Raw genomic sequence first — 14,564 nt, forward strand, 5'->3', positions numbered from 1 at the left:
TCTTGCTGAGAACAAGGGGAGTAATAAACTGTTGATGGTGGAAAAACGAAGGGGTAGAGTTCCCCCACTTTTACATTTACTGGTGCAAATAAAAGTGGCCTCCATGGAGTAATATGGGGGGTTGGGAAGCCCCACAAATCAGAGGTACCTCAGCCTCAGTCTAGAAATAGAAATGTTTTGTTCTTAAAATTGCTGCTGCCTCAGGAATGATTAACAGGCTTCAAAGACCAAGGACAGCCCCCCTCCCACAAAATCCTTGTAGAAACACTAAAAGTAAAAGAAAGGAAAGGAAATGAAATACTGAACTTTCAGGTTTAGCTGGAAGCCAAAACCAATTAGATCTGAGTCACCTTATAACGCGTTTGTTCCACATCATAGATCTTTTTCTCCGATACCATTTTGGGGGCAAAGAACTTGGCTAACTTTGCAAGATAAACTCCATTCCGGAGCCCTTCTTCCAGTTCAGTGGTTGGTGGCAATTCTTCAACTAAGCAGACTTCCATCCACCTAAAAGGAAAAAAAAAAAAAGACCTTAAAAGGACTCCAGTTGGTAATTTTCTTAAATGAAGAGATGCAAAATCTCACTCTGTATGTTGGAGATATTAACAAAGGGAACAGGTGATGAAACATTTTTAGGTGTCACAGATGGGAAAAGAGGGCTTTCTGGGCAGAACAAGGCTCAGAAAATGAGATGAGCCGGGGGAATAAAAGCCCACAGGCTCCCAACTCACTACCATGCCAGAGCCTGTCAACTTCACCTTTACTTCAGTCTCTGCCAATTCTCTTCTGTGCCAAAGAGGAAAAAGGCCAAGCCATTTTGTATGAGTGGAATTAGTCCTGCTGACATTACAAAAAAAATAATTCCAAGTTTATGAGCCCGTAGAGGAAGAGATTCTTATAGGGGTTATGTCTTGAGGAGAGCACAGCCCAAGGTACTGTAAAATCTGGAGGTGCGTCAGTCCAGACATGGCTACCAGGAAAGTTAGGAAGGCATGGAAAAGGGATATCAAGAAGTCGGAATGTCTTCTTTAAATAATACTCATTCTTTTTTCCAATACCAGGAACTGATTACAACATGCTTACCTTGACGAGAAGATACAGTATTTACTGAGTTCTGAAGAAATAGTTTAGAGAAAGATCAGATTAAATCTTAGGACATTGTGCCAGTATTGTAGAAAAGAGACGGCCAAGGTCTTTACTGGCTCAAGGACACACAGTGGGAAAGGAGCCGGGCTAGTTCACATTTCACATTGCTGTGCAGAGAATATGCCAGAGTTATGAGGATAATGCTATTCCTATCCTTTCTTAACTATTATGTACTATAAGATCAAAGAGGCAGATGTGCAGGCTTTCAGTGTGAAAGCCCCCACCTCCCTGCCACTGACCCACAGACAAATCATAAACAATTAGTGTGAGCCCCATACCTATACAGCCAGTACCCCCAGAGGATCATTAACACAACAGCAACTGATCCTATCAACATTTGGCAGACACAATTCTGTTGTGTAATATTAACAATTGATCCTGATCCAAGCAGTGAATACCATAAAATATCTCAATGGTTTGTAGCTCTGGACAACGTACTTTAAAAGCTCAGAGAGCCCCTAATAGCAAGGAGTATTTACTGACCACTTATTAGGCCTTGTAAAACATGGACTACATGAGAAAAATAGAAACATAAGCCCTGCCTTCAAAGAGCATTAAATATAACTGAAAAGGCAACACAATTCCAAGGAAAAACCACAGAACCACATATGAGAGGCTAGTGCAAAAGCAGAGTAAGTTTGGGAATAAAGGCAGGTCATTGGTTTATCACTGGAGTAATCAGGGGAAACACTGAAAAAGTGGTGGGACCTCATTGGCCTACAAAAATCGAGTATTTGGAAAGGCAGGGGGAGCACTAGATGCCAGGGAGCAGGACAGACTGAAAGCATAAAGGAAACCTGGCTGACTCACAAAGAAAACCCAGACAAGACTTTGGGCTTTGGGGGTTTGCAGGGAGAAATGAAATGCAGCTGAGCATGTACAATGAACCCGGGCTCTGGAGGACCTCGCACACAGGAGAAATGTTGGTATTTGTTGCCACGGGAAGCAGGGAGCCGCTTCACAGGAGAGGAGTGACATGCTGACAGTGGGAATTAGAGAAAATTAATCTTGTATGATGGATGCCCCAGAGACAAAGAGCTCTGTCAGCCTTTCCCATCGTGAGGAACTAGGGACTGGATTAGACAGGAAAAAATGGGAAGGGAGGAAACTGGGAGACATTGCAAGAAAACAATAACAGGACTTGGTGACAGCTTAGGAAAGGGGGTTGAAGGAAAGGGAGATACCACCAGGCAGGTGGTGGGGCTGGGGGCTGGTGTGAAGGAGCCCCCTGCACTGGGACTTGGCCCCGTGTCCACCATGTGATTCCCAAGTGTGTCCCCTACTCATTGTGAGCCTGTTTTCTCTTCTGTGAAAGAGACGAGGGAGTGGAAGGAGGTGACGGTGATGACAAACAAGTTCCTTCCACGCTCTAACAGCCTAGGGGGAGGACTGTGAAACTGGGCAAACAAGCAGCCAGTAAGACCTTGGCTTTCACATATCATGTACAAGGTGAGTAGGGAATATCTGGTTTACATGGGTCTTGCTTCAAAAAAAATTGAAGTAAGAGTACCACAGACTTGATAAATTAAAAAAAAATTTAAAAATCAGTAATAATGTTGCCTTCTTTACAAAAATCTGGCCAGTTTAAAAGCCATTGCACTAGACTAAGTTTCTAATCTAAATAACTCACCAATTTCTTAAAATTGCCAGTATTATGCCGTTTCACAGAAAAACACAATGTTTCCAAATAATTATCTTAAAAGTTTTAAGAAACTGTTTTTCACTTAAAAATATAAAATTCCTTCTAACACTCCCTAATTGTAGTATACATATGAGAGGTCAGGGAGAACTAACTTGACCGTTGGTAGTAGGAGGAGAGGGGAGATGAACTGACAATTGGGAGCAAAGGCAGGAACCTAAAAAAACAATTCTGAAGTATGAAATTTTAGAGTTGGGGTTGTTTATAAATAAAAAGATAATCATACTTATTTTTGTGTATATTAGAATATAGGTGCAGTTGACTTAAAACATTAATAATACCAAAATCTTAGGTTAGCAACAGCATATTTAAAATATAGCCATTGCTAATGCTTAGGATGTTATGAACTACTTAAAGACAAAGGCCATCTCGTCTTCCTCTTCATAATCTTTTTGTGCCTGGCAATGTGCTTACATATAGTGGGCATCCAATACATTGTTATTACAGTTGACCCTTGAATGACACAGAGGTTAGGGGTGACAGTGTCACATGTAGTCAAAAATCCACATATAACTTTTGACTTCCCAAAACTCTGATAGCCTGCTGTCCAGAAGCCTTACTGATAACATAAACAGTTGATGAACCCATATTTTGTATGTTATATGCATTATATACTGTATTCTTACAAAAAAAGTAATTACAGAAAACTTTTTTCAAACTCTTACAATGTCCAAAAATCTATTATTGAAAAAAAATTCATGTATAATTTGATTGATGCAGTTCAAACCCATGTTGTTCAAGGTTCAACTCTAAAGGAAAGATTCTGAATGCTTAAGAAAAAATTTTCCAAGCATCACAGTCACATCATAAAATGTAGAACATTGCCAAAGACTTGCAAAATGTAGCATTTTTGCAACGTTAGGTATCGATGGAGATAGGTCCTTTTCACTGCCTTGAAAGTTGTAAGATGATGCTATTATCATTAATAACTCCCGTATATTAAACACTATTTTGTGCTAGAACCTGGATTGAATATTTTGTGGGGCTTATCATGTAATCTTCCAGACCACCCCATAAGAAAGAGGTGCTATTACGATCACAACAATTTTAGATGATTACCTGAGGCTCAGAGAAGCCCAAGGCCACATAGCTAGGAATTTGAAAGAAGCCAGTGGGCCTCTGCTCCTCTAATTTTAACTTTTAATTTCTCATGATTCATGCAACAGAAGAATGAATACTTCAGTCCTGTCCCCCAACCTAGTGTAAAATAAAAATGGTAACAAGACATTCCAGGATACTCATAGAGCAGTGGTAAGAGTTCCATGGTTTGGAGATGCACCTGGGCGGTCAGGGGATGATACAGGCACTATTCGAGTTAAGTCAATTTCCTGGGGTTTTATTTATTCATTTAGAACTCCCTCTTTGTCACCTACTTGAAACAAATGGTAAGTAGCCTGGGATGCCTTCTGTGGGTGCTGTTGCAAGCCAGGTTAGGGGTCATCCAAATGGGGTCACCTCCTAGAGAACTCCGCAAGCCCAGCTAGAATCTCAGAAAGTCTTCTACTTGGAAACTCCCATCAATTATTGGTCAGTATATGATCAGTACAAATTGGCTGATAGCAAGATCACTTATTCTGGGATGAGGGTAAATGCCATTGACAGAACAAGCATACCGGCCAGCTACTTAATCTTGTTCTAAAGGAATTAGAACACTCCACAATGATGCAAGAACCATGTTGTACAAAACTCAGTCATGTCGGCTGAATATCATTTTGATCCCCTTTTCAAAAGTAGGTGGAAAGAGAAGCTGGAGCACAGATACCAAATGGTTTTTGTCCCAGAGGCTAGGAGACAGTTCCCAGCCCCATGGTATCTGTTTGGGGCCAAGTGGCTGGCCTGTGACCACAGAATGTGAGAAGAAGTGATGTGCACTGTCTCTAGGCCTACTTCAGAAACACCTCCTATCTACTAGTGGGATACTAAAGCCCACGGCAACCTTGAAAGAGAAGGGGGAAGAACTCCCATCAGCCTGGGTCCCTTAATAATTGGGGTAAAGATCCCCTGGTGCCCCTTCATCCTTGTCTTGCTCTATTGAACCTTATATAAGAATTAAACTTCAATCGCCAACCTCAACTCAGTGACTTTCTGTTATATAAACTCGTGTTACCCAGCCAAGCCAATGAAAATGCCAAGTGTGATTTTTATGGTGTGTTGGAGTCAAACTTCCTATAACATTCACAATGTAGGCACAACTGGCCTGATGTTCAGGAAGTCGAGCTTTCAATCACTAGCTGGATGTACTGGAATAGGTCACATGAAATTGAGCTGAGTTTTACTCCATGAGTCTAAAAATTATTATGGAATTCAGCATGACACTGTAATTATGGAATATGATTTTGTTGTGTTTAAAAACAATTTTATTGAGAAATAATTCACACACCATGCATTCATTTAAAATGTACAAGCCATGATTTTTAACATATCCACAGAGTTGTGAGATCACCATCATCAATTTTAGAACACTTCATCACTCCAAAAAGAAACATTATACTCATTAACAGTCACTTCCTCACTACCCCCAAATTCCCAGTCCACTAATCTACTTTCTGTCTACTGATCTGCCTATTCTGGACATTTCATGTAAGTGGAATCATACAATATGTATGGTAGTCTTTGAAATTGCTTCTTTCACTTAGCGTACTGTTTTCAAGGTTCATTAATGTTATAGAATTTATTAGTGCTGCACTCTTTTTATTGCTGAATAATTTTCCATTGTATGGATTATCCCATTTTATCAGTTTATTGACAGATTTTTTTCTACTTTTTGGCTATTATGAATAATGCTGTGATAAACATTAGTGTACAACTTTTGTATGGATATACATTCTCATTTTTCTTGGGTATATATCTAAAATTGGAATTGCTGGGTTATAAGGTAACTTTGTATTTCATTACTTTAGGAACTTCCAGACTATATTCCCACTAGTAGTGAATATGGATTCTAATTTCTTCACATCCTTGCCAACACTTAGCTGTCTCTTTGATTATAGCCATTGTAGTAGATGCAAAGTGGTATCTAATTATGACTTTGACTTTCATTTTCCTGATGGCTAATGATATTGAGTGTCTTTTTATGTGCTTATCACCCATTTGTATATCTTCTTTAGAGTAATGCCTACTTAAATCCATTGTCTTTAGCTTAGTTGGGTTATTTATATATTTGGTATCCAAATTCCTTCTCAAATATATCATTTGAAAATATTTCTCCACTCTGTGTGCTCTCTTTTCATTTTCTTTTGGAGCACAAAAGGGTTTTAACTTTGATATAGTCTCATTTATCTATTCTTTGTTGCCCATACTTTTGGTGTCATATCTAAGAAATCATTGCCTAACTGAAGGTCACAAATATTTACCTATGTTTTCTTTCAAGAGCTTTACAGTTTTAACTCTTACATTTAGGTCTTTGATCCATTTTTGGGTTTTGTTTTGTTTTAATGGTGAGGTAAGGGCCCTAATTCATTCTTTTACATATGGGCAGCCAGTTTTCCCAGCATTATTTGTTGAAAAGACTATACTTTCCCCCATTAAATTACCTTGGCACCCTTGTTAAAACCAGTTGATTGTAAATGAGTAAAGCTATTTCTAGACTTTCAATTTTATTCCACTGATCTACATATCTATGATTTATATATGGATACTACATAAGGTATTCATATATAAAACCAAGCTAGAAAGACCTCATATGTCATCAAGAGCTTATCTTCATATTTAACCTAAAAATCCTCAGAAATGAAACCCAGAATTGTCCTATGTCTTCTCCTGCTGCCCTGTGTTTACAGCTTCTTTTCTGCTCCTTCTATTCATTACTCCTATTGAACCGCAACACTAGAAAGTGAAAGTCTCATCCCAAACCAAAAGTCAAAGTTATTTCTTATGAGCATCTCAGATGAGGGGTTTTTACAGAGCTTCATCTTCCTTTCCAGGCTGGAGGCACTACTTTCTTGTCAAGATTGCTGGTTTTCTCTTCTCTCTGCAGGGAAAATTTAGAGCACTTAATGGGGACAGAGAAACAAAATAGGAGTAAAAGGAATTTTCTTTCTGTCCTCAAGCAGTCTCTCTTCACATTTTTTTTTGGAGTTGAGGTGGTTTCCATAAGTAGCTCTCTAGGTAAATGTACAACATCTGCCCCAGGTGACATGGGGGAAGAAGGCAGAAGTGGGAGGATGCAAGAGAAGGAAGGGGAGAGAAAGCTGAAAATTTTCTAATGTAAGGTTAAGGCCAAAAAGAAAAGTAATTGCCGTTTTGTCTTGCAAGAACCCAAAAAGCAAAACCTCATAAAAATCCTGAGACAAACAATCCATTCTCTTGTGCTACTTAGAGCTTTGCAGAGCATATGAAAGTCGTTTCACTGGGGCATGTGCTATCTGAGTTGTTATTCAGGAAATCACCAACTATAAATCTTGGTTTCTGTCATACAGTGCACTATATGGAATAAATGTCCCCAAAGTAGAACTGTTGGCCAGCAAACGGAAAGCATGCTTTTTCTGCACAAATCCTGTTTTAATGCAATGCCCTGCTGCATGAACTTGCAAGTATTGTAAGTTAATTCTCTCCCTAAATGTTCTGAAAATCAGCATATGAAATATTTTACAAAGGAATAAAGGTGAAGACTGGTATTTTTATATGTATAGTGTAACTGGTCACCTTTTGAGTCCATATGTCAGAAAGACTAGTTCAGGCTCTCAGGGTAAATCTTTTTTATTCACTGGAGTCCAATGCAAAACCGTCACCATGATTCTATCAGCCCTATCAGTTCAGGGGAACTGCCACCATGTAGGAAAACACACATTGTGTAATTGAGGTGGGTGTCCAGGGGTCCCCATTCTTCTCCATACAAAACTCATTCGGACAGTCTTTGCTCAGAGTCTGGAGGTTCCCTGCTTCAACAGTGCTTGGGCATATCGGCACTCGTTCCCCACTCTGCCACCTCCTCCCAGCACCTCGGACACCCCCAAGGCCGCTGCCGCCTCTCAGCCGCCCACTGGGATGACCACGTCCCCCTGGCACTACGCTGGAACTACCACCAGGCCTCCCAGGCTGCCAGCAACTGCCAGATCAACCTGGAGCTCATCGCCCCCTACCTCTGCCTATCTGCCTCTTCCTGCTTTGACGGTGACAATGTGGCTTTGAAAAACTTTGCCCAATATTTTCTCCACCAATCTCATGAGGAGAGGGAACATGCTGAGAAACTGGTGAAGCTGCAGAACCTTTCTTCAGGATATCAAGAAACCGGACCATGAGGACCATGAGAATGGGCTGAGTGCAACAGACTGTGCATTACACTTGGAAAAAAGCAAGCATCAGTCATTCCTGGACCTGCACAAACTGGCCACTGACAAAAAAGACCCTCGTCTGTGTGACTGCACTGAGACTCATTACCTGAACGAGCCAGTGAAACCGAGGGGAGAACAGGGTGACCATGTGACTAGCTTGTGTGGATGGGGACCCTAAAATCTGGCAGGGCAGAGTGTCTCTTTGGCAAGCACATCCTGGGAGACAGTGCTAACCAGAGCTCAGCCTTGGGCCAGCTTCCCAGGGCCCCAGGGTGACTCCCCTGCCACCACAGCTGTGCATGCATGCTGGGGTCACCTCTACCTTTTTTGTAAGCTGTACCAAAACATCTACTTCAGTCCTTTCATTTGTACCATTCCTTCAAATAATGAAACTTAGTACAAACACACACACACATTCACTTATTTGGTTCACTATAGGAAAATTACATAAACTGTTTTAAAAAGGGCTGTTTTCTTTAAGACACACACAATACCATGAGAAGAATCCGTATATGACTCCAAGATCTAAGAGGAATGGAGCACTTGAGAGGACTTATTCTCTCACTCCTTTTTAGGAGGCAGATGACAGAGCAGAATCTGTTGAGTTTGACAAGCATTTCCCCAATTGTGCTCCACAGAATGCTGGCTCTATGGGATGCTAATAGAGCCCTGGGTGGGGGGAAGGAATGAGGCAAATAATTTTAGAAAAGGTTGTGCTTTATATCCTCTCTTGAAGAATCAAAAGCTGCATCAGCATCCTGAAAGCCCAGGGGAGAGAGAATGCACCACCGTTACCCTCCATCCCCCAGGTTCCCTTGGATGTGGGCTGAGGAAGAGAGAGGAGAAAGTGGAATGGTCCGAGGCACTGACAGATACAAGAAAGCCTACAATCCTTGTAGTGTAATTTTAACAGGTTGGATGAATTTTTGAAGATTTTAAAATAAATTTTGAAAATATTTAGGAAATTATTGACAGAATACACTGTTGTTCAAAAACATGCTCTATTGATAATTATTCCTAACTCTAGGCACTATGCAGATACTTCAATTTAGGCCCATCCCAGTTAGTCTTCTATCTAGGATGTGTTGTCCTGATACTACTATGTGCCTGCAGAGACAGCTGGCTCGGCATATTCAGATACAAAAACACAAAAAGGATATTGATGTGTTAAAATATCTAGGTAGGCAAACGTTACATAAAGGAATGAGCCTACAAAAAAAATTTTAATCTCAAACCATGTTTTTCTTTTTAATGTTACTGTGCATGTAAGCAGAAGTCTGGCCTTAAGTTTCAACATTTTTGGGAGGGGAGAGACACAAAGGGAGATGCAATACCATGGCTTTTGGCTAATATCTTAGGTAACTTGGTTCAAGTATTAATTATTTAATAATGTTTCAATAATACTTGACTTAAACATTAAAAAATAATCATATACTAGAAAAAAACAAAAAGTTAAGTGTACACAGGATAGTCAACAAATATGTGGGGATGAAAGAAATATGTATGCCTGAAAAGAAATGTTTAAACAGGACAATATGGAGCCTCAGAGTCTTTGGGATCCAGAGATCAGGGTGAGAACCAGAGGGGTCACCTGTCACCTCCCTGGAATCTTCTGGTGTTTTATGCCCTCTACTGGAGTCTAATATATGTGCCTGTAGGTTCTCAGCTATCCAAACCTGCTCCCCAATATATCCAGTTATGAACTATAGGCGCAAACTTTCTGGAAGGCAGTCTAGTGGTACGATAGTAAATAATTATTGCACACCTATTAAGTTTGGGGCATGGTTCTCTATTAAGTGTCATTTACTCTTCCCATAATCCAATGAGATATCATTTTTCTTTAATAAAATAAGGAATCAGATACTAAGAAAGATGAAATACCTTGCATAAGACCTTATACAAGTGGGAAAACCAAAATACAAACTCAAAAATCACTCTAAAGTTTGTATATTAACTACCACACTATACTCTTTCTTGAAAAAATACATCAACAAACTTTAAATAAAAAACCCAGATACTTTACTTTGCGAATATAGCTTAATAAATATAGCTATGGTCCAAGAATCTGGGGCAATGCAAAAAATGGAAACGACCTAAGTATCTAACAAAATCATGTGTCAACTTTAGGATAGAACATATAGCCACTTAAGATATTTTCAAAAAATATTTAAGAAAATGGAAAAATATTGGCGGTAATTTAAAGAGAAAAGGACAATGCAAAATTATACAATAAGATCATTTTATTTCTAAAATTACATGTATTTAAATAAGTATATAGAGACTGGAAATTATATAGCAAAATATTATCAGTGGTTTTCCCTGTGTAATCACACAACTGGTAAGTTCTTCACCTTTCCATATATCATAATTTTTTATCATATGCATGTATTATTTTCATAAATAGAAAATAGCAAAATATTGTGTATTCTCAAGTTCTTGTTTCTTTCTAAAATACAAGAGCTTGTTTGTTGACTGCACCTAAAACTTGGGCCAAAATGAAGTCTTATGGTAGCAAAACTGAAAGAACACTGAGAAAGGCAGGGATAATGACAGTAGAGGGGGAAATAGTGGTTTATGATTTAATTGCTTTGTGATAGAGGATGGAAGCAGAAGACAAAAAGAAAACATTATTCTTTTTTTTTTCTTTTTTAAATAAGCATATTGCTTGAAACACTTAACCAATAGGATTCTCTCTTAAGGAAAACGTTAAGCACATGTATCTTTTCAGGTACCTTTAGCCATGTCAGCAGCATGGCTTTACCTCTTGGAAGTGAAGGGAAAATCATTGTTAATATATAAATGAAACATTAACACATCAAGAACATGGCTTGGGTTATCCTTGTTATTCATAGTAAACTGAGAGAGAGAGAGAGAGAGAGAGAGAGAGAGAGAGAGAGAGAGAGAGAGAGAGATATGAAGGAGGAATTATCAAACAAAAAGGAACCAGGACTTGAAGATTTGGAAAATTCTCAACCTATCAATATTGCAAAAAATGGGAAAGTGTTCTGGAGGGAATGCAAAAGGTGTGGCTGGACAATCACTGCATGAAGAGTGTGATCCACCAATCTAATCAGCCATATCAGCAGAAGTCAGGAATACACAAAGATGGGGTTATGCCAGCAGGGACACTGTCCATTTAGACTAAATATAACAACAACAACAAAAAAAAAGACAGGGCTACAGTGAGGCCAGGCTGTCAGAGGTCTGGGATTCTGCAGGGTGGGACAACAGAGCTCTGGCCCTGAACAGCATTATTCATCAAGATAAGGGTGAATATGCCAGAAAGCGATTTAGAGATTGACAAGGCTGCCATTCCCACTACCACCAGACTCTGTCTCCTCCCTGACTTCAAAGAGTAAAGCTGCTTTTCCCTTGGTTTCAGTGTCTGTGCTGTTGTCCCCATGGGCCTGGGAGGCAGGGCCACCACCCTGGTAGGCCCACATCAAGTGGATTATCCTTGAGCCTTAAAATCCAACAGAACTTGCCCTGCTAGTTTTGGACTCACTTGGATACATGATCCCTTTCTTCTTTCCGTCATCTCCCTGTTAGAGTGGAAATGCCTGTGCCTGCCCCACTATTGTATTTTGAAGCACATAACTTGCCTGAAATCACAGCCAGAAAAGAATTTTTGCTTCAGGATGAAACATACCTCAAGTCTCCCTGACACTTTCAGATGATTATTTAGTTGAGAGTTGGGACTAAAAGTTTTAGGCTGCTGGGATATAGATGAATGTAATTTGTATATGAAAAAGATATGGATTGGGGGGGGTCAGAGGGTAGAGTATTATGGGCATATTTGTTTCCCCTCTAAATCCACAGGCTGATATCCTCACCACCAGTACTTCAGAAGGCAACTGTATTTGGAGAAAGAGGGGATAAAGGTAAAATGAGGCCACTAGGGTGGGCCCTAATTCAGAATGACTGGTGTCCTTATAAGAAGAGACGCTTAGGACAGAGAGATACCAGGGCTGTGCACACACAGGAGGAAGAATACGTGAGGACCCAGCGAGAAGGTGGCCATCTGCCATGGAGAGCAGCCTCAAGAGAAACCAACCCTGCTGACACCTTGGTCTTGGACTTCCCACCTCCAGAGCTGAGGGAAAATACATTTTTGTCATTCAAGCCACTCAGTCTGTGGTATGGTAGCCCAAGCAAATAATATATGAGCTAAAGCATCATCCCCCATCATCTGCTAAGGTCCCTTAGGCAATTTGATTTCTCTTCACTGCATTTATTACTTCCTGGCAGATTATATCGTATTTGGTTGTTCTACTGACTCCCCTACTTAGGACGTAAACTCCGTAAGAGTCTGTCTTTAGGGGCATATCACATGATGCTTACAAGCACAAACTCCAGGGCCAGACACCTGAGATGGAACTCAAACTCTGCCACTTACCCACTGTGCGCCCTGGGCAATACACTTAACTTGTCTGTCTCAGTTTCCTAATCTGTAAGATGGGGATAATAATACTACTGCCTCAGAGAAGTGTGAGTGAATGGAAGAAAAACCTGAGAACAGGGTCTGGTGTGTAGTAGGCCCCTTTACTGGGAGTTGTTGCAGCTTTTAAAAAAAATTAATTAGGGGGCGGAAGATGGCGGCGTGAGTAGAGCAGCGGAAATCTCCTCCCAAAACAACATATATCTATGAAAATATAACAAAGACAACCCTTCCTAGAATAAAGACCAGAGGACACAGGACAATATCCAGACCACATCCGCACCTGAGAGAACCCAGCGCCTCGCGAAGGGGGTAAGATACAAGCCCCGGCCCCGCGGGAGCCGAGCGCCCCTCCCCCCAGCTCCCGGCGGGAGAAGAGCAGGCAGAGCGGGAGGGAGACGGAGCCCAGGACTGCCGAGCACCCAGCCCCAGCCATCCGGGCCAGAGTGCAGGGCGCTCGATACTAGGAAAACAGGGCAGCAAGAACAGTGAGCAGGCACTGGAGGCTGGGCGACAGAGGACATAAGAAAAGCGCGCGACCATTTTTTTTTTTGCTTTTTGCTTTTTTGCTGTTTTGTTTTGGCGAGCGCTTTTTGGAAGTCTTAAAGGGATAGGGACCCCAATACTAGGGAAACAGGGCAGCAAGAACAGTGAGCGGGCACTGGAGGGTGGGCGACAGAGGACATAAGAAAAGCGCGCGACCATTTTTTTTTTTTTTGCTTTTTTGCTGTTTTGTTTTGGCGAGCGCTTTTTGGAAGTCTTAAAGGGATAGGGACCCCAATACTAGGGAAACAGGGCAGAAAGACCGGTGAGCAGAGGCCTGAGGCTGGCACCGGAGAATAAAGAAAAACGAACGACCACCCCTTTTTTTTTTTTTTTTTTTTAATTAAAAAAATTTTTTTTTCTTTTTTTTTTTTTTGTGGTCGTTGTTTTGTTTTGGCGGGTGCTTTTTGGAAGTCTTAAAGGGGCAGGGCGGGTAACTTAATCCAGAGGTAGGGAATCCGGGATCTCTGGGCACCCTAACCCCTGGGCTGCAGGGAGCAGGGAGGCCCCTTACGGAGATAAATAGCCTCCCAGCAGCTCCTGCTCCAACGCGACTCCACCATTTTGGAGCAGCTGCCCGAGCCAGGCCACGCCCACAGCAACAGCGGAGATTAACTCCATAGCAGCCGGGCAGGAAGCAGAAACCCTGTCTGCACGCAGCTGCGCAGCACAAGCCACTAGAGGTCGCTGCTCTCCCAGGAGAGGAGGGCCACAAACCAACAAGAAAGGAAGTCCTTCCAGCCGTCACTCGTCCCAGTTCTGCAGACTATTCCTATCACCATGAAAAGGCAAAGCTACAGGCAGACAAAGATCACAGAGACAACACCAGAGGAGACAGACCTAACCAGTCTTCCTGACAAAGAATTCAAAATAAGAATCATAAACATGCTGACAGAGATGCAGAGAAATACGCAAGAGAAATGGGATGAAGTCCGGAAAGAGATCACAGATGCCAGAAAGGAGATCGCAGAAATGAAACAAACTCTGGAAGGGTTTATAAGCAGAATGGATAGAATGCAAGAGGCCATTGATGGAATTGAAATCAGAGAACAGGAACGCATAGAAGCTGACATAGAGAGAGACAAAAGGATCTCCAGGAATGAAACAATGTTAAGAGAACTGTGTGACCAATCCAAAAGGAACAATATCCGTATTATAGGGGTCCCAGAAGAAGAAGAGAGAGGAAAAGAGATGGAAAGTATCTTAGAAGAAATAATTGCTGAAAACTTCCCCACACTGGGGGAGGAAGTAATCGAACAGACCACGGAAATACACAGAACCCCCAACAGAAAGGATCCAAGAAGGACAACACCAAGACACATAATAATTAAAATGGCAAAGATCAAGGACAAGGAAAGAGTGTTAAAGGCAGCTAGAGAGAAAAAGGTCACCTATAAAGGGAAACCCATCAGGCTAACGTCAGATTTCTCAACAGAAACTTTACATGCCAGAAGAGAATGGCATG

The 14,564-nt window shown here is 41.2% G+C and overlaps 1 protein-coding gene across 2 annotated transcripts in view; it reads right to left on the minus strand.

Moving 5' to 3' along the window:
* IQGAP2 (IQ motif containing GTPase activating protein 2) overlaps positions 1-14,564 on the minus strand; it is a 275,493-nt gene that overhangs the window by 131,174 nt on the left and 129,755 nt on the right. For both annotated transcript variants that reach the window (XM_036886059.2, XM_036886058.2), the window contains exon 3: positions 351-507. In XM_036886059.2, coding sequence (XP_036741954.2) covers positions 351-507 — 157 coding nt within the window. The remainder of the gene's footprint in view (positions 1-350; positions 508-14,564) is intronic.

The sequence above is a fragment of the Manis pentadactyla genome, chromosome 2 (genome assembly GCF_030020395.1).
Source record: "Manis pentadactyla isolate mManPen7 chromosome 2, mManPen7.hap1, whole genome shotgun sequence".
Classification (NCBI taxonomy): Eukaryota; Metazoa; Chordata; class Mammalia; order Pholidota; family Manidae; genus Manis; species Manis pentadactyla.